The 20,835-nt window shown below is 59.6% G+C and overlaps 1 protein-coding gene across 1 annotated transcript in view; it reads right to left on the reverse strand.

The window, feature by feature from the left end:
* The window catches only part of LOC134341384 (low-density lipoprotein receptor-related protein 1-like), a 286,341-nt gene that overhangs the window by 61,686 nt on the left and 203,820 nt on the right, over positions 1-20,835 (reverse strand). The window contains exons 56-57 of the mRNA XM_063039246.1: positions 19,119-19,302; positions 18,650-18,735 (exon numbers count right to left, since the gene is read on the reverse strand). Coding sequence (XP_062895316.1) covers positions 18,650-18,735; positions 19,119-19,302 — 270 coding nt within the window. The remainder of the gene's footprint in view (positions 1-18,649; positions 18,736-19,118; positions 19,303-20,835) is intronic.

Raw genomic sequence — 20,835 nt, forward strand, 5'->3', positions numbered from 1 at the left:
CGGTGTGGGTCTGACCCAGGGATAGGGAGATGGGAACTGTGCACGGTGCTCCCGGTGTGGGTCTGACCGAGGGATAGGGAGACGGGAACTGTGCACGGTGCTCCCGGTGTGGGTCTGACCCAGGGATAGGGAGATGGGAACTGTGCACGGTGCTCCCGGTGTGGGTCTGACCCAGGGATAGGGAGATGGGAACTGTGCACGGTGCTCCCGGTGTGGGTCTGACCCAGGGATAGGGAGATGGGAACTGTGCACGGTGCTCCCGGTGTGAGTCTGACCCAGGGATAGGGAGATGGGAACTGTGCACGGTGCTCCCGGTGTGGGTCTGACCCAGGGATAGGGAGATGGGAACTGTGCACGGTGCTCCCGGTGTGGGTCTGACCCAGGGATAGGGAGACGGGAACTGTGCACGGTGCTCCCGGTGTGGGTCTGACCCAGGGATAGGGAGATGGGAACTGTGCACGGTGCTCCTGGTGTGGGTCTGACCCAGGGATAGGGAGATGGGAACTGTGCACGGTGCTCCCGGTGTGGGTCTGACCCAGGGATAGGGAGACGGGAACTGTGCACGGTGCTCCCGGTGTGGGTCTGACCCAGGGATAGGGAGACGGGAACTGTGCACGGTGCTCCCGGTGTGGGTCTGACCCAGGGATAGGGAGACGGGAACTGTGCACGGTGCTCCCGGTGTGGGTCTGACCCAGGGATAGGGAGACGGGAACTGTGCACGGTGCTCCCGGTGTGGGTCTGACCCAGGGATAGGGAGATGGGAACTGTGCACGGTGCTCCCGGTGTGGGTCTGACCCAGGGATAGGGAGATGGGAACTGTGCACGGTGCTCCTGGTGTGGGTCTGACCCAGGGATAGGGAGATGGGAACTGTGCACGGTGCTCCCGGTGTGGGTCTGACCCAGGGATAGGGAGACGGGAACTGTGCACGGTGCTCCTGGTGTGGGTCTGACCCAGGGATAGGGAGATGGGAACTGTGCACGGTGCTCCTGGTGTGGGTCTGACCCAGGGATAGGGAGATGGGAACTGTGCACGGTGCTCCCGGTGTGGGTCTGACCCAGGGATAGGGAGACGGGAACTGTGCACAGTAATCCTGGTGTGAGTCTGACCCAGGGATAGGGAGACGGGAACTGTGCACGGTGCTCCTGGTGTGGGTCTGACCCAGGGATAGGGAGATGGGAACTGTGCACGGTGCTCCCGGTGTGGGTCTGACCCAGGGATAGGGAGACGGGAACTGTGCACGGTGCTCCCGGTGTGGGTCTGACCCAGGGATAGGGAGATGGGAACTGTGCACGGTGCTCCCGGTGTGGGTCTGACCCAGGGATAGGGAGACGGGAACTGTGCACGGTGCTCCCGGTGTGGGTCTGACCCAGGGATAGGGAGATGGGAACTGTGCACGGTGCTCCCGGTGTGGGTCTGACCCAGGGATAGGGAGATGGGAACTGTGCACGGTGCTCCCGGTGTGGGTCTGACCCAGGGATAGGGAGATGGGAACTGTGCACAGTACTCCCGGTGTGGGTCTGGCCCAGGGATAGGGAGACAGGAACTGTGCACGGTGCTCCCGGTGTGGGTCTGACCCAGGGATAGGGAGATGGGAACTGTGCACGGTGCTCCCGGTGTGGGTCTGACCCAGGGATAGGGAGACGGGAACTGTGCACGGTGCTCCCGGTGTGGGTCTGACCCAGGGATAGGGAGATGGGAACTGTGCACGGTGCTCCTGGTGTGGGTCTGACCCAGGGATAGGGAGACGGGAACTGTGCATGGTGCTCCCGGTGTGGGTCTGACCCAGGGATAGGGAGATGGGAACTGTGCACGGTGCTCCCGGTGTGGGTCTGACCCAGGGATAGGGAGACGGGAACTGTGCACAGTAATCCTGGTGTGAGTCTGACCCAGGGATAGGGAGATGGGAACTGTGCACGGTGCTCCCGGTGTGGGTCTGACCCAGGGATAGGGAGATGGGAACTGTGCACGGTGCTCCCGGTGTGGGTCTGACCCAGGGATAGGGAGATGGGAACTGTGCACGGTGCTCCTGGTGTGGGTCTGACCCAGGGATAGGGAGATGGGAACTGTGCACAGTGCTCCTGGTGTGGGTCTGACCCAGGGATAGGGAGATGGGAACTGTGCACGGTGCTCCCGGTGTGGGTCTGACCCAGGGATAGGGAGATGGGAACTGTGCACGGTGCTCCTGGTGTGGGTCTGACCCAGGGATAGGGAGACGGGAACTGTGCACGGTGCTCCCGGTGTGGGTCTGACCCAGGGATAGGGAGATGGGAACTGTGCACGGTGCTCCCGGTGTGGGTCTGACCCAGGGATAGGGAGACGGGAACTGTGCACGGTGCTCCCGGTGTGGGTCTGACCCAGGGATAGGGAGACGGGAACTGTGCACGGTGCTCCCGGTGTGGGTCTGACCCAGGGATAGGGAGACGGGAACTGTGCACGGTGCTCCCGGTGTGGGTCTGACCCAGGGATAGGGAGACGGGAACTGTGCACGGTACTCCCGGTGTGGGTCTGACCCAGGGATAGGGAGACGGGAACTGTGCACGGTGCTTCCGGTGTGGGTCTGACCCAGGGATAGGGAGATGGGAACTGTGCACGGTGCTCCCGGTGTGGGTCTGACCCAGGGATAGGGAGACGGGAACTGTGCACGGTGCTCCCGGTGTGGGTCTGACCCAGGGATAGGGAGATGGGAACTGTGCACGGTGCTCCCGGTGTGGGTCTGACCCAGGGATAGGGAGATGGGAACTGTGCACAGTGCTCCCGGTGTGGGTCTGACCCAGGGATAGGGAGATGGGAACTGTGCACAGTACTCCTGGTGTGGGTCTGACCCAGGGATAGGGAGATGGGAACTGTGCATGGTGCTCCCAGTGTGGGTCTGACCCAGGGATAGGGAGACGGGAACTGTGCACGGTGCTCCCGGTGTGGGTCTGACCCAGGGATAGGGAGATGGGAACTGTGCACGGTGCTCCCGGTGTGGGTCTGACCCAGGGATAGGGAGACTGGAACTGTGCACGGTGCTCCTGGTGTGGGTCTGACCCAGGGATAGGGAGATGGGAACTGTGCACGGTGCTCCCGGTGTGGGTCTGACCCAGGGATAGGGAGATGGGAACTGTGCACGGTGCTCCCGGTGTGGGTCTGACCCAGGGATAGGGAGATGGGAACTGTGCACGGTGCTCCCGGTGTGGGTCTGACCCAGGGATAGGGAGATGGGAACTGTGCACGGTGTTCCTGGTGTGAGTCTGACCCAGGGATAGGGAGACAGGAACTGTGCACGGTGCTCCTGGTGTGGGTCTGACCCAGGGATAGGGAGATGGGAACTGTGCACGGTGCTCCCGGTGTGGGTCTGACCCAGGGATAGGGAGATGGGAACTGTGCACGGTGCTCCTGGTGTGGGTCTGACCCAGGGATAGGGAGACGGGAACTGTGCACGGTGCTCCCGGTGTGGGTCTGACCCAGGGATAGGGAGATGGGAACTGTGCACGGTGCTCCCGGTGTGGGTCTGACCCAGGGATAGGGAGACGGGAACTGTGCACGGTGCTCCCGGTGTGGGTCTGACCCAGGGATAGGGAGATGGGAACTGTGCACGGTGCTCCCGGTGTGGGTCTGACCCAGGGATAGGGAGATGGGAACTGTGCATGGTGCTCCCGGTGTGGGTCTGACCCAGGGATAGGGAGATGGGAACTGTGCACGGTGCTCCCGGTGTGGGTCTGACCCAGGGATAGGGAGATGGGAACTGTGCACGGTGCTCCTGGTGTGGGTCTGACCCAGGGATAGGGAGACGGGAACTGTGCACGGTGCTCCCGGTGTGGGTCTGACACAGGGATAGGGAGATGGGAACTGTGCACGGTGCTCCCGGTGTGAGTCTGACCCAGGGATAGGGAGACGGGAACTGTGCATGGTGCTCCCGGTGTGGGTCTGACCCAGGGATAGGGAGACTGGAACTGTGCACGGTTCTCCTGGTGTGGGTCTGACCCAGGGATAGGGAGACGGGAACTGTGCACGGTGCTCCCGGTGTGGGTCTGACCCAGGGATAGGGAGATGGGAACTGTGCACGGTGCTCCCGGTGTGGGTCTGACCCAGGGATAGGGAGACGGGAACTGTGCATGGTGCTCCCGGTGTGGGTCTGACCCAGGGATAGGGAGACGGGAACTGTGCACGGTGCTCCCGGTGTGGGTCTGAACCAGGGATAGGGAGACGGGAACTGTGCACGGTGCTCCCGGTGTGGGTCTGACCCAGGGATAGGGAGACGGGAACTGTGCACGGTGCTCCCGGTGTGGGTCTGACCCAGGGATAGGGAGACGGGAACTGTGCACGGTGCTCCCGGTGTGGGTCTGACCCAGGGATAGGGAGACGGGAACTGTGCACGGTGCTCCCGGTGTGAGTCTGACCCAGGGATAGGGAGACGGGAACTGTGCATGGTGCTCCCGGTGTGGGTCTGACCCAGGGATAGGGAGACTGGAACTGTGCACGGTGCTCCTGGTGTGGGTCTGACCCAGGGATAGGGAGACGGGAACTGTGCATGGTGCTCCCGGTGTGGGTCTGACCCAGGGATAGGGAGATGGGAACTGTGCACGGTGCTCCCGGTGTGGGTCTGACCCAGGGATAGGGAGACTGGAACTGTGCACGGTGCTCCTGGTGTGGGTCTGACCCAGGGATAGGGAGATGGGAACTGTGCACGGTGCTCCCGGTGTGGGTCTGACCCAGGGATAGGGAGATGGGAACTGTGCACGGTGCTCCCGGTGTGGGTCTGACCCAGGGATAGGGAGATGGGAACTGTGCACGGTTCTCCTGGTGTGGGTCTGACCCAGGGATAGGGAGACAGGAACTGTGCATGGTGCTCCTGGTGTGGGTCTGACCCAGGGATAGGGAGATGGGAACTGTGCACGGTGCTCCCGGTGTGGGTCTGACCCAGGGATAGGGAGATGGGACTGTACACGGTTCTCCTGGTGTGGGTCTGACCTAGGGATAGGGAGACAGGAACTGTGCATGGTGCTCCCGGTGTGGGTCTGACCCAGGGATAGGGAGATGGGAACTGTGCACGGTGCTCCCGGTGTGGGTCTGACCCAGGGATAGGGAGACGGGAACTGTGCATGGTGCTCCCGGTGTGGGTCTGACCCAGGGATAGGGAGACGGGAACTGTGCACGGTGCTCCCAATGTGGGTCTGACCCAGGGATAGGGAGACGGGAACTGTGCACGGTGTCCCGGTGTGGGTCTGACCCAGGGATAGGGAGACGGGAACTGTGCACGGTGCTCCCGGTGTGGGTCTGACCCAGGGATAGGGAGACGGGAACTGTGCACGGTGCTCCCGGTGTGGGTCTGACCCAGGGATAGGGAGACGGGAACTGTGCACGGTGCTCCCGGTGTGGGTCTGACCCAGGGATAGGGAGACGGGAACTGTGCACAGTGCTCCCGCTGTGGGTCTGACCCAGGGAAAGGGAGATGGGAACTGTGCACTGTGCTCCCGGTGTGGGTCTGACACAGGGATAGGGAGATGGGAACTGTGCACAGTGCTCCCGGTGTGGGTCTGACCCAGGGATAGGGAGATGGGAACTGTGCACGGTGCTCCTGGTGTGGGTCTGACCCACAGATAGGGAGACAGTACCTGTGCACGGTGCTCCCGGTTTGGGTCTGGCCCAGGGAGAGGGAGACTGGAACTGTGCACGGTGCTCCCGGTGTGGGTCTGACCCAGGGATAGGGAGATGGGAACTGTGCACGGTGCTCCCGGTGTGGGTCTGACCCAGGGATAGGGAGACGGGAACTGTGCACAGTGCTCCTGGTGTGGGTCTGACCCAGGGATAGGGAGATGGGAACTGTGCACGGTGCTCCCGGTGTGGGTCTGACCCAGGGATAGGGAGATGGGAACTGTGCACGGTGCTCCCGGTGTGGGTCTGACCCAGGGATAGGGAGATGGGAACTGTGCACGGTGCTCCCGGTGTGGGTCTGACCCAGGGATAGGGAGATGGGAACTGTGCACGGTGCTCCTGGTGTGAGTCTGACCCAGGGATAGGGAGACGGGAACTGTGCACGGTACTCCTGGTGTGGGTCTGACCCAGGGATAGGGAGATGGGAACTGTGCACGGTGCTCCCGGTGTGGGTCTGACCCAGGGATAGGGAGATGGGAACTGTGCACGGTACTCCTGGTGTGGGTCTGACCCAGGGATAGGGAGACAGGAACTGTGCACGGTGCTCCCGGTGTGGGTCTGACCCAGGGATAGGGAGATGGGAACTGTGCACGGTGCTCCCGGTGTGGGTCTGACCCAGGGATAGGGAGACGGGAACTGTGCATGGTGCTCCCGGTGTGGGTCTGACCCAGGGATAGGGAGATGGGAACTGTGCACAGTACTCCCGGTGTGGGTCTGACCCAGGGATAGGGAGATGGGAACTGTGCATGGTACTCCCAGTGTGGGTCTGACCCAGGGATAGGGAGATGGGAACTGTGCACGGTGCTCCCGGTGTGGGTCTGACCCAGGGATAGGGAGATGGGAACTGTGCACGGTGCTCCCGGTGTGGGTCTGACCCAGGGATAGGGAGACGGGAACTGTGCACGGTGCTCCCGGTGTGGGTCTGACCCAGGGATAGGGAGATGGGAACTGTGCACGGTGCTCCCGGTGTGAGTCTGACCCAGGGATAGGGAGACGGGAACTGTGCACGGTACTCCCGGTGTGGGTCTGACCCAGGGATAGGGAGACGGGAACTGTGCACAGTAATCCTGGTGTGAGTCTGACCCAGGGATAGGGAGACAGGAAGTGTGCACGGTACTCCCGGTGTGGGTCTGACCCAGGGATAGGGAGATGGGAACTGTGCATGGTGCTCCTGGTGTGGGTCTGACCCAGGGATAGGGAGACAGGAACTGTGCATGGTGCTCCCGGTGTGGGTCTGACCCAGGGATAGGGAGACAGGAACTGTGCACGGTGCTCCCGGTGTGGGTCTGACCCAGGGATAGGGAGACGGGAACTGTGCACGGTGCTCCCAATGTGGGTCTGACCCAGGGATCAGGGAGACGGGAACTGTGCACGCTGTCCCGGTGTGGGTCTGACCCAGGGATAGGGAGACGGGAACTGTGCATGTTGTCCCGGTGTGGGTCTGACCCAGGGATAGGGAGACGGGAACTGTGCACGGTGCTTCCAATGTGGGTCTGACCCAGGGATAGGGAGATGGGAACTGTGCACGGTGCTCCCGGTGTGGGTCTGACCCAGGGATAGGGAGACGGGAACTGTGCACAGTACTCCCGGTGTGGGTCTGACCCAGGGATAGGGAGATGGGAACTGTGCACAGTACTGCAGCTATGGGTCTGACCCAGGGATAGGGAGATGGGAACTGTGCACAGTGCTCCCAGTGTGGGTCTGACCCAGGGATAGGGAGATGGGAACTGTGCACAGTACTCTTGGTGTGGGTCTGACCCAGGGATAGGGAGACGGGAACTGTGCATGGTGCTCCCGGTGTGGGTCTGACCCAGGGACAGGGAGACGAGAACTGTGCACAGTGCTCCTGGTGTGGGTCTGACCCAGGGATAGCGAGATGGGAACTGTGCACAGTCCTCCCGGTGTGGGTCTGACCCAGGGATAGGGAGATGGGAACTGTGCACGGTAATCCCAGAGTGGGTCTGAACCAGGGACAGGGAGACGGGAACTGTGCACAGTGCTCCCGGTGTGGGTCTGACCCAGGGATAGGGAGATGGGAACTGTGCACGGTGCTCCCGGTGTGGGTCTGACCCAGGGATAGGGAGATGGGAACTGTGCACGGTGCTCCTGGTGTGGGTCTGACCCAGGGATAGGGAGACGGGAACTGTGCACGGTGCTCCCGGTGTGGGTCTGACCCAGGGATAGGGAGATGGGAACTGTGCACGGTGCTCCCGGTGTGGGTCTGACCCAGGGATAGGGAGTTGGGAACTGTGCATGGTGCTCCCGGTGTGGGTCTGACCCAGGGATAGGGAGACGGGAACTGTGCACGGTGCTCCTGGTGTGGGTCTGACCCAGGGATAGGGAGACGGGAACTGTGCACAGTAATCCTGGTGTGGGTCTGACCCAGGGATAGGGAGATGGGAACTGTGCACGGTGCTCCGGGTGTGGGTCTGACCCAGGGATAGGGAGATGGGAACTGTGCACGGTGCTCCCGGTGTGGGTCTGACCCAGGGACAGGGAGATGGGAACTGTGCACGGTGCTCCCGGTGTGGGTCTGACCCAGGGATAGGGAGATGGGAACTGTGCACGGTGCTCCCGGTGTGGGTCTGACCCAGGGATAGGGAGACGAGAACTGTGCATGGTGCTCCTGGTGTGGGTCTGACCCAGGGATAGGGAGATGGGAACTGTGCACGGTGCTCCCGGTGTGGGTCTGACCCAGGGATAGGGAGATGGGAACTGTGCACGGTTCTCCTGGTGTGGGTCTGACCCAGGGATAGGGAGACAGGAACTGTGCATGGTGCTCCCGGTGTGGGTCTGACCCAGGGATAGGGAGATGGGAACTGTGCACGGTGCTCCCGGTGTGGGTCTGACCCAGGGACAGGGAGACGGGAACTGTGCATGGTGCTCCCGGTGTGGGTCTGACCCAGGGATAGGGAGATGGGAACTGTGCACGGTGCTCCCGGTGTGGGTCTGACCCAGGGATAGGGAGACGGGAAGTGTGCACGGTACTCCCGGTGTGGGTCTGACCCAGGGATAGGGAGATGGGAACTGTGCATAGTACTCCTGGTGTGAGTCTGACCCAGGGATAGGGAGATGGGAACTGTGCACGGTGCTCCCGGTGTGGGTCTGACCCAGGGATAGGGAGATGGGAACTGTGCACGGTACTCCTGGTGTGGGTCTGACCCAGGGATAGGGAGACAGGAACTGTGCACGGTGCTCCCGGTGTGGGTCTGACCCAGGGATAGGGAGATGGGAACTGTGCACGGTGCTCCCGGTGTGGGTCTGACCCAGGGATAGGGAGACGGGAACTGTGCATGGTGCTCCCGGTGTGGGTCTGACCCAGGGATAGGGAGACTGGAACTGTGCACGGTTCTCCTGGTGTGGGTCTGACCCAGGGATAGGGAGACGGGAACTGTGCATGGTGTCCCGGTGTGGGTCTGACCCAGGGATACGGAGATGGGAACTGTGCATGGTGCTTCCAATCTGGGTCTGACCCAGGGATAGGGAGATGGGAACTGTGCACAGTGCTCCCAGTGTGGGTCTGACCCAGGGATAGGGAGATGGGAACTGTGCACGGTGCTCCCAGTGTGGGTCTGACCCAGGGATAGGGAGACGGGAACTGTGCACGGTGCTCCCGGTGTGGGTCTGACCCAGGGATAGGGAGACGGGAACTGTGCACGGTGCTCCCGGTGTGGGTCTGACCCAGGGATAGGGAGACAGGAACTGTACACGGTGCTCCCGGTGTGGGTCTGACCCAGGGATAGGGAGACGGGAACTGTGCACGGTACTCCCGCTGTGGGTCTGAACCAGGTTTAGGGAGACGGGAACTGTGCACGGTGCTCCCGGTGTGGGTCTGACCCAGGGATAGGGAGACGGGAACTGTGCATGGTGCTCCCGGTGTGGGTCTGACCCAGGGATAGGGAGACGGGAACTGTGCACGGTGCTCCCGGTGTGGGTCTGACCCAGGGATAGGGAGACAGGAACTGTGCATGGTGCTCCCGGTGTGGGTCTGACCCAGGGATAGGGAGAAGGGAACTGTGCACGGTGTCCCGGTGTGGGTCTGACCCAGGGATAGGGAGATGGGACTGTACACGGTTCTCCTGGTGTGGGTCTGACCTAGGGATAGGGAGACAGGAACTGTGCATGGTGCTCCCAGTGTGGGTCTTACCAGGGATAGGGAGACTGGAACTGTGCACGGTGCTCCTGGTGTGGGTCTGACCCAGGGACAGGGAGATGGGAACTGTGCAGGGTGCTCCTGGTGTGGGTCTGACCCAGGAATAGGGAGATGGGAACTGTGCACGGTGCTCCGGGTGTGGGTCTGACCCAGGGATAGGGAGATGGGAACTGTGCACGGTGCTCCCGGTGTGGGTCTGACCCAGGGATAGGGAGATGGGAACTGTGCACGGTGCTCCCGGTGTGGGTCTGACCCAGGGATAGGGAGATGGGAACTGTGCACGGTTCTCCTGGTGTGAGTCTGACCCAGGGATAGGGAGACAGGAACTGTGCATGGTGCTCCTGGTGTGGGTCTTACCCAGGGATAGGGAGATGGGAACTGTGCACGGTGCTCCCGGTGTGGCTCTGACCCAGGGATAGGGAGATGGGAACTGTGCACGGTTCTCCTGGTGTGGGTCTGACCCAGGTGTAGGGAGACAGGAACTGTGCACGGTGCTCCCGGTGTGGGTCTGACCCAGGGATAGGGAGATGGGAACTGTGCACGGTGCTCCCGGTGTGGGTCTGACCCAGGGACAGGGAGACGGGAACTGTACATGGTGCTCCTGGTGTGGGTCTGACCCAGAATAGCGAGATGGGAACTGTGCACAGTGCTCCCGGTGTGGGTCTGACCCAGGGATAGGGAGACGGGAACTGTGCACGGTGCTCCCGGTGTGGGTCTGACCCAGGGATAGGGAGATGGGAACTGTGCATGGTGCTCCCGGTGTGGGTCTGACCCAGGGATAGGGAGATGGGAACTGTGCACGGTGCTCCCGGTGTGGGTCTGACCCAGGGATAGGGAGATGGGAACTGTGCACGGTTCTCCTGCTCTGAGTCTGACCGAGGGATAGGGAGACAGGAATTGTGCATGGTGCTCCCGGTGTGGGTCTGACACAGGGATAGGGAGATGGGAACTGTGCACGGTGCTCCCGGTGTGAGTCTGACCCAGGGATAGGGAGACGGGAACTGTGCATGGTGCTTCCGGTGTGGGTCTGACCCAGGGATAGGGAGACTGGAACTGTGCACGGTTCTCCTGGTGTGGGTCTGACCCAGGGATAGGGAGACGGGAATTGTGCATGGTGGTCCCGGTGTGGGTCTGACCCAGGGATACGGAGATGGGAACTGTGCATGGTGCTTCCGGTGTGGGTCTGACCCAGGGATAGGGAGACTGGAACTGTGCACGGTGCTCCTGGTGTGGGTCTGACCCAGGGATAGGGAGATGGGAACTGTGCACGGTGCTCCCGGTGTGGGTCTGACCCAGGGACAGGGAGATGGGAACTGTGCACGGTGCTCCCGGTGTGGGTCTGACCCAGGGATAGGGAGATGGGAACTGTGCACGGTGCTCCTGGTGTGGGTCTGACCCACGGATAGGGAGACAGGAACTGTGCACGGTGCTCCTGGTGTGGGTCTGACACAGGGATAGGGAGATGCGAACTGTGCACGGTGCTCCCGGTGTGGGTCTGACCCAGGGATAGGGAGATGGGAACTGTGCACGGTGCTCCTGGTCTGGGTCTGACCTAGGGATAGGGAGACAGGAATTGTGCATGGTGCTCCCGGTGTGGGTCTTACCCAGGGATAGGGAGATGGGAACTGTACACGGTGCTCTCGGTGTGAGTCTGACCCAGGGATAGGGAGACGGGAACTGTGCATGGTGTTTCCAATGTGGGTCTGACCCAGGGATAGGGAGACGGGAACTGTGCACGCTGCTCCCGGTGTGGGTCTGACCCAGGGATAGGGAGACGGGAACTGTGCACGGTGCTCCCGGTGTGGGTCTGACCCAGGGATAGGGAGATGGGAACTGTGCACGGTGCTTCCAATGTGGGTCTGACCCAGGGATAGGGAGACGGGAACTGTGCACGGTGCTCCCGGTGTGGCTCTGACCCAAGGATAGGGAGACGGGAACTGTGCACGGTGTCCCGGTGTGGGTCTGACCCAGGGATAGGAAGATATGAACTCTACACTGTGCTTCCAAAGTGGGTCTGACCCAGGGATAGGGAGATGGGAACTGTGTACAGTGCTCCCGGTGTGGGTCTGACCTAGGGATAGGGAGACAGGAACTGTGCATGGTGCTCCCAGTGTGGGTCTTACCAGGGATAGGGAGACTGGAACTGTGCACGGTGCTCCTGGTGTGGGTCTGACCCAGGGATAGGGAGATGGGAACTGTGCACGGTGCTCACGGTGTGGGTCTGACCCAGGGATACGGAGGTGGGAACTGTGCATGGTGCTTCCAATGTGGGTCTGACCCAGGGATAGGGAGACTGGAACTGTGCACGGTGCTCCTGGTGTGGGTCTGACCCAGGGATAGGGAGACTGGAACTGTGCACGGTGCTCCTGGTGTGGGTCTGACCCAGGAATAGGGAGATGGGAACTGTACACGGTGCTCCGGGTGTGGGTCTGACCCAGGGACAGGGAGATGGGAACTGTGCACGGTGCTCCCGGTGTGGGTCTGACTCAGGGACAGGGAGATGGGAGCTGTGCACGGTGCTCCCAGTGTGGGTCTGACCCAGGGATAGGGAGATGGGACTGCACACGGTTCTCCTGGTGTGAGTCTGACCCAGGGATAGGGAGACAGGAACTGTGCATGGTGCTCCTGGTGTGGGTCTTACCCAGGGATAGGGAGATGGGAACTGTGCACGGTGCTCCCGGTGTGAGTCTGACCCAGGGATAGGGAGACGGGAACTGTGCATGGTGCTTCCAATGTGGGTCTGACCCAGGGATAGGGAGACTGGAACTGTGCACGGTTCTCCTGGTCTGGGTCTGACCTAGGGATAGGGAGACAGGAATTGTGCATGGTGTTCCCGGTGTGGGTCTGACCCAGGGATACGGAGATGGGAACTGTGCATGGTGCTTCCAATCTGGGTCTGACCTAGGGATAGGGAGACAGGAATTGTGCATGGTGCTCCCGGTGTGGGTCTGACCCAGGGATAGGGAGATGGGAACTGTGCACGGTGCTCCCGGTGTGAGTCTGACCCAGGGATAGGGAGACGGGAACTGTGCATGGTGTTTCCAATGTGGGTCTGAACCAGGGATAGGGAGACGGGAACTGTGCACGGTGTCCCGGTGTGGGTCTGACCCAGGGATAGGATGATATGAACTCTGCACTGTGCTTCCAAAGTGGGTCTTTCCCACGGATAGGGAGATGGGAACTGTGTACAGTGCTCCCATTGTGGGTCTGTCCCAGGGATAGGGAGACGGGAACTGTGCATGTTGTCCCGGTGTGGGTCTGACCCAGGGATAGGGAGACGGGAACTGTGCACGGTGCTTCCAATGTGGGTCTGACCCAGGGATAGGGAGACAGGAACTGTGCACGGTGCTCCCGGTGTGGCTCTGACCCAAGGATAGGGAGACGGGAACTGTGCACGGTGTCCCGGTGTGAGTCTGACCCAGGGATAGGAAGATATGAACTCTGCAGTGTGCTTCCAAAGTGGGTCTGACCCAGGGATAGGGAGATGGGAACTGTGTACAGTGCTCCCGGTGTGGGTCTGACCCTGGGATAGGGAGATGGGACTGTACACGGTTCTCCTGGTGTGGGTCTGACCTAGGGATAGGGAGACAGGAACTGTGCATGGTGCTCCCAGTGTGGGTCTTACCAGGGATAGGGAGATGGGAACTGTGCACGGTGCTCCCGGTGTGGCTCTGACCCAGGGATAGGGAGATGGGACTGTACACGGTTCTCCTGGTCTGGGTCTGACCCAGGGACAGGGAGATGGGAACTATGCACAGTGCTCCCAGTGTGGGTATGACCCAGGGATAGGGAGTTGGGAACTGTGCACCGTAATCCCAGTGTGAGTCTGACCCAGGGACAGGAAGACGGGAACTGTGCACGGTGATCCCGGTGTGGGTCTGACGCAGGGACAGGGAGATGGGAACTGTGCACGGTGCTCCCGGTGTGGCTCTGACCCAGGGATAGGGAGATGGGACTGTACACGGTTCTCCTGGTCTGGGTCTGACCAAGGGATAGGGAGACAGGAATTGTGCATGGTGTTCCCGGTGTGGGTCTGACCCAGGGATAGGGAGATGGGAACTGCACACGGTGCTTACGGTGTGGGTCTGACCCAGGGATACGGAGGTGGGAACTGTGCATGGTGCTTCCAATCTGGGTCTGACCCAGGGATAGGGAGACTGGAACTGTGCACGGTGCTCCTGGTGTGGGTCTGACCCAGGGACAGGGAGATGGGAACTGTGCAGGGTGCTCCTGGTGTGGGTCTGACCCAGGAATAGGGAGATGGGAACTGTACACGGTGCTCCGGGTGTGGGTCTGACCCAGCGACAGATAGATGGGAACTGTGCACGGTGCTCCCGTTGTGGGTCTGACTCAGGGACAGGGAGATGGGAGCTGTGCACGGTGCTCCCAGTGTGGGTCTGACCCAGGGATAGGGAGATGGGACTGCACACGGTTCTCCTGGTGTGAGTCTGACCCAGGGATAGGGAGACAGGAACTGTGCACGGTGCTCCCGGTGTGGCTCTGACCCAGGGATAGGGAGATGGGACTGTACACGGTTCTCCTGGTCTGGGTCTGACCTAGGGATAGGGAGACAGGAATTGTGCATGGTGCTCCCGGTGTGGGTCTTACCCAGGGATAGGGAGACGGGAACTGTGCATGGTGCTTCCAATGTGGGTCTGACCCAGGGATAGGTAGATGGGAACTGTGCACGGTGCTCCCGGTGTGGGTCTGACTCAGGGATAGGAAGACGGGAACTGTGCACGGTGCTCCCGGTGTGGGTCTGACCCAGGGACAGGGAGATGAGAACTGTGCATGGTGCTCCCGTTGTGGGTCTGACCCAGGGAGAGGGAGATGGGAACTGTACACGGTGCTCCGGGTGTGGGTCTGACCCAGCGACAGATAGATGGGAACTGTGCACGGTGCTCCCGTTGTGGGTCTGACTCAGGGACAGGGAGAGGGGAGCTGTGCACGGTGCTCCCAGTGTGGGTCTGACCCAGGGATAGGGAGATGGGACTGCACACGGTTCTCCTGGTGTGAGTCTGACCCAGGGATAGGGAGACAGGAACTGTGCACGGTGCTCCCGGTGTGGCTCTGACCCAGGGATAGGGAGATGGGACTGTACACGGTTCTCCTGGTCTGGGTCTGACCTAGGGATAGGGAGACAGGAATTGTGCATGGTGCTCCCGGTGTGGGTCTTACTCAGGGATAGGGAGACGGGAACTGTGCATGGTGCTTCCAATGTGGGTCTCACCCAGGGATAGGTAGATGGGAACTGTGCACGGTGCTCCCGGTGTGGGTCTGACTCAGGGATAGGAAGACGGGAACTGTGCACGGTGCTCCCGGTGTGGGTCTGACCCAGGGACAGGGAGATGAGAACTGTGCATGGTGCTCCCGTTGTGGGTCTGACCCAGGGAGAGGGAGATGGGAACTGTACACGGTGCTTCCGGTGTGGCTCTGACCCAGGGATAGGGAGATGGGACTGTACACGGTTCTCCTGCTCTGGGTCTGACCTAGGGATAGGGAGACAGGAATTGTGCATGGTGCTCCCGGTGTGGGTCTGACACAGGGATAGGGAGATGGGAACTGTGCACGGTGCTCCCGGTGTGGGTCTGACCCAGGGACAGGGAGATGGGAGCTGTGCACGGTGCTCCCGGTGTGGGTCTGACCCAGGGATAGGGAGATGGGACTGTACACGGTTCTCCTGGTGTGGGTCTGACCCAGGGATAGGGAGACAGGAACTGTGCATGGTGCTGCTGGTGTGGGTCTTACCCAGGGATAGGGAGATGGGAACTGTGCACGGTGCTCCCAGTGTGGCTCTGACCCAGGGATAGGGAGATGGGACTGTATACGGTTCTCCTGGTCTGGGTCTGACCTAGGGATAGGGAGACAGGAATTGTGCATGGTGCTCCCGGTGTGGGTCTTACCCAGGGATAGGGAGATGGGAACTGTGCACGGTGCTCCCGGTGTGAGTCTGACCCAGGGATAGGGAGACGGGAACTGTGCATGGTGTTTCCAATGTGGGTCTGACCCAGGGATAGGGAGACGGGAACTGTGCATGGTGCTTCCAATGTGGGTCTGAACCAGGGATAGGGAGACGGGAACTGTGCACGGTGCTCCCGGTGTGGGTCTGACCCAGGGACAGGGAGACGGGAACTGTGCGCGGTGCCCCCGGTGTGGGTCTGACCCAGGGATAGGGAGACGGGAACTGTGCACGGTGCTTCCAATGTGGGTCTGACCCAGGGATAGGGAGACAGAAACTGTGCACGGTGCTCCCGGTGTGGGTCTGACCCAAGGATAGGGAGACGGGAACTGTGCACGGTGTCCCGGTGTGGGTCTGACCCAGGGATAGGAAGATATGAACTCTACACTGTGCTTCCAAAGTGGGTCTTTCCCACGGATAGGGAGATGGGAACTGTGTACAGTGCTCCCGGTGTGGGTCTGACCCAGGGATAGGGAGATGGGACTGTACACGGTTCTCCTGGTGTGTGTCTGACCTAGGGATAGGGAGACTGGAACTGTGCACGGTGCTCCTGGTGTGGGTCTGACCCAGGGATAGGGAGATGGGAACTATGCACGGTGCTCCCAGTGTGGGTCTGACCCAGGGATAGGGAGTTGGGAACTGTCCACCGTAATCCCAGTGTGAGTCTGACCCAGGGACAGGAAGACGGGAACTGTGCACGGTGATCCCGGTGTGGGTCTGACCCAGGGACAGGGAGATGGGAACTGTGCACGGTGCTCCCGTTGTGGGTCTGACCCGGGGATAGGGAGATGGGACTGTACACGGTTCTCCTGGTGTGGGTCTGACCCAGGGATAGGGAGACAGGAACTGTGCATGGTGCTCCTGGTGTGGGTCTTACCCAGGGATAGGGAGATGGGAACTGTGCACGGTGCTCCCGGTGTGGCTCTGACCCAGGGATAGGGAGATGGGACTGTACACGGTTCTCCTGGTCTGGGTCTGACCTAGGGATAGGGAGACAGGAATTGTGCATGGTGCTCCCGGTGTGGGTCTTACCCAGGGATAGGGAGATGGGAACTGTGCACGGTGCTCCCGGTGTGAGTCTGACCCAGGGACAGGGAGACGGGAACTGTGCATGGTGCTTCCAATGTGGGTCTGACCCAGGGATAGGGAGATGGGAACTGTGCACGGTGCTCCCGGTGTGGGTCTGACTCAGGGATAGGAAGACGGGAACTGTGCACGGTGCTCCCGGTGTGGGTCTGACCCAGGGACAGGGAGATGAGAACTGTGCATGGTGCTCCCGTTGTGGGTCTGACCCAGGGAGAGGGAGATGGGAACTGTACACGGTGCTTCCGGTGTGGCTCTGACCCAGGGATAGGGAGATGGGACTGTACACGGTTCTCCTGCTCTGAGTCTGACCGAGGGATAGGGAGACAGGAATTGTGCATGGTGCTCCCGGTGTGGGTCTGACACAGGGATAGGGAGATGGGAACTGTGCACGGTGCTCCCGGTGTGAGTCTGACCCAGGGATAGGGAGACGGGAACTGTGCATGGTGCTTCCAATGTGGGTCTGACCCAGGGATAGGGAGACTGGAACTGTGCACGGTTCTCCTGGTCTGGGTCTGACCTAGGGATAGGGAGACAGGAATTGTGCATGGTGTTCCCGGTGTGGGTCTGACCCAGGGATAGGGAGATGGGAACTGTGCACGGTGTCCCGGTGTGGGTCTGACCCAGGGATACGGAGATGGGAACTGTGCATGGTGCTTCCAATCTGGGTCTGACCCAGGGATAGGGAGACTGGAACTGTGCACGGTGCTCCTGGTGTGGGTCTGACCCAGGGATAGGGAGATGGGAACTGTGCACGGTGCTCCCGGTGTGGGTCTGACCCAGGGACAGGGAGATGGGAGCTGTGCACGGTGCTCCCGGTGTGGGTCTGACCCAGGGATAGGGAGATGGGACTGTACACGGTTCTCCTGGTGTGGGTCTGACCCAGGGATAGGGAGACAGGAACTGTGCATGGTGCTGCTGGTGTGGGTCTTACCCAGGGATAGGGAGATGGGAACTGTGCACGGTGCTCCCGGTGTGGCTCTGACCCAGGGATAGGGAGATGGGACTGTACACGGTTCTCCTGGTCTGGGTCTGACCTAGGGATAGGGAGACAGGAATTGTGCATGGTGCTCCCGGTGTGGGTCTTACCCAGGGATAGGGAGATGGGAACTGTACACGGTGCTCTCGGTGTGAGTCTGACCCAGGGATAGGGAGACGGGAACTGTGCATGGTGTTTCCTATGTGGGTCTGACCCAGGGATAGGGAGATGGGAACTGTGCACGGTGCTCCCGGTGTGGTTCTGACCCAGGGATAGGAAGACAGGAACTGTGCACGGTGCTCCCGGTGTGGGTCTGACCCAGGGACAGGGAGATGGGAACTGTACACGGTGCTTCCGGTGTGGCTCTGACCCAGGGATATGGAGATGGGACTGTACACGGTTCTCCTGCTCTGGGTCTGACCTAGGGATAGGGAGACAGGAATTGTGCATGGTGCTCCCGGTGTGGGTCTGACACAGGGATAGGGAGATGGGAACTGTGCACGGTGCTCCCGGTGTGAGTCTGACCCAGGGATAGGGAGACGGGAACTGTGCATGGTGCTTGCAATGTGGGTCTGACCCAGGGTTAGGGAGACTGGAACTGTGCACGGTGCTCCCGGTGTGGGTCTGACCCAGGGATAGGGTGACAGGAACTGTGCACGGTGCTCCTGGTGTGGGTCTGACCCAGGGATAGGGAGATGGGAACTGTGCACGGTGCTCTCGGTGTGGGTCTGACCCAGGGACAGGGAGATGAGAACTGTGCACGGTGCTCCCGTTGTGGGTCTGACCCAGGGATAGTGAGGGAGTCTGTGTGCAGGGCTGAGAAGAGAGCTGTCTCACCTGTTTAAGCAGAGAATAGTTTGAACCATCCAGGTTAAGCTTGCGTAAGTAATACCGATTTGCAAATATCAGGAAGGCTTCATCGTCTGCGGACAAGAAGGGAAATAGCACAACTAAATAGCGCAACATTTTTTGTCCAGTCAGAGGGTGACACATGGCAACAGACAGAAGGAGAGGGAGATGGGAAGGTCTTGGGAGGGTGATCCCAGACCTCAATGACCCAGGCAGCTGAAGGAGAAGGAATAGGGAGAGAGAAAGGGGTGGGGGGGAGGGGAAGGAGGGGGGAGGGGGAGTGGGAGGGAGGGGAGGCTGGGCGGGGAGAGATAGAGGGGTGTGAGTGGACAGAGAGGAAAAGTTGGGGGGAGAAAGAACGGGAAGGGGAAGGAGGAAGGGAGGGGAAGGGGGAGGAGTGAGAAATGGAGAAAGGGAGAGAGGGAGAGAGATATATGGATGATTGCTGGGTTGTTACCTGAATTGGCCTTGCAACCAGTGGGGTCCAGGGTCTGCTGGGTGTACCCCTCTGCACAGGCACAGCGGTAGCTACCATATGAGTTGAAGCAATATTGGCTGCAGGGGTAAGTGGTGGAGCACTCATTCAGGTCCACGCAGGTTTTCCCGTCATCCTTCAGTCTGAACCCTGGCCGACACCTGCACTGGAAAGGCATCAAGGTTTACGTCAGCACCAAGCTTACACGCACAGAAATAGGTGCGTACAGGGGCAATGGAAAGCACTTACTTGCAGTGATCAAAATATTCACAGTGATCAAACAAACCTCTATCAGGTCTCTCCTCAGCCCCTGCCACTCCGGAGAAAACAACCCAAGTTTGTCCAACCTCTCCTTGTAGCCATGCCTTCTAAACCAGGCAGCATCCTGGTGAACCTCTTCAACACCCTCACCAAAACCCCCACTCCTTTCCTGTAATGGGGCGACCAGAATTGTACTCCAAGTGCGGTCTGAACAAAGTTTTATACAGCTGTAATGTGACTTCCTGAATAATGAAGGTAAGCATGCCGTACACCTTATCATCCCATCTGGTTGTGGCCACTTCCCAGGAGTTGTGGACTTCATCCCAAGATTCCCCTATATGTTAAGGGTCTTGCCATTAACTATGTACTCTCCTCTTACTGCTGACCTTTCAAAGTGTAGCAACTGACACTTGAGATGAAACATTTCTCTCTAGTGAGCAGTTGGGTTAGGACTGCACTGAAGTGGAGGGTCAAAGTGCAGATTATTGTCACATGCACAAGTCCATGTGTGCATGGATTCAGCAGCATCACAGACATATAGTAGAACTCTTTTTGGTAGCTTTCATACTTAATTCTGCCTTCTGTTATTGTTCTACCTCAATGCACTGTACAATGATTTGATCTGTATGAACACCATGGAAGACAAGCTTTTCACTGTGACATTTACATGTGACGATGATAAATCAATACCAGAAACATAAGAAAAACATAAATTAAACATATTGTCTATCATACAAAAACAAAACTCTAAGCAGTGGAAAGTGTTTCTAATGTTGATCTACTGTATGAGAGGAGCTCATCATGGAGCGTCATCGAACTTAAAACAGCACTGTGCAAAGGCCATTCAGCTGACGACATTGTGCAAACTGTGATGCCAATTTATACTAAAAGCCCTCCTCCTGTGTATCATCTACAGTACATCCCTCCATTCCATTCATATATCGAACAGCCTCATAAATTCCACCACACAGCCTGATTCAACTACTACCCTGGCAACCCATCCAGGTACCTATCACTCTCAACTTAAAAAAAACTTGCTCCTCACATTGCCTTTAAACTTCCTCCTCTCGCCTTAAAAGCATGTCCTCTGATATTTAATACTTCTATTCTGGGGAAAACTTTCTATCTATGCTATTAATGGCTCTCATAATTTTATAAACCCCAATCAGGTCAGGTCCCTATTAAATTTCTTGGGAGAAAGACAGAGGAATCACTCTACTGATGCCCCTCGTGATTTTATACACCTCTATAAGGTCACCCCTCAGTTTCCTACACTCCAAAGTCCTGACCTTTCTGACCTCTCTCCCTTGAGTCCCAGCAACAAAAGACCAACTTGCAGAAGCACAAGGCACACCACATTCACAAGAGAAACACAAATGAGATGTTAATCATCCGTGTAATTTTTAAACATAAATTTTACAAGAAAAAACACAAAATG

The sequence above is a fragment of the Mobula hypostoma genome (genome assembly GCF_963921235.1).
Source record: "Mobula hypostoma chromosome X1 unlocalized genomic scaffold, sMobHyp1.1 SUPER_X1_unloc_1, whole genome shotgun sequence".
NCBI classification, from domain to species: domain Eukaryota; kingdom Metazoa; phylum Chordata; class Chondrichthyes; order Myliobatiformes; family Myliobatidae; genus Mobula; species Mobula hypostoma.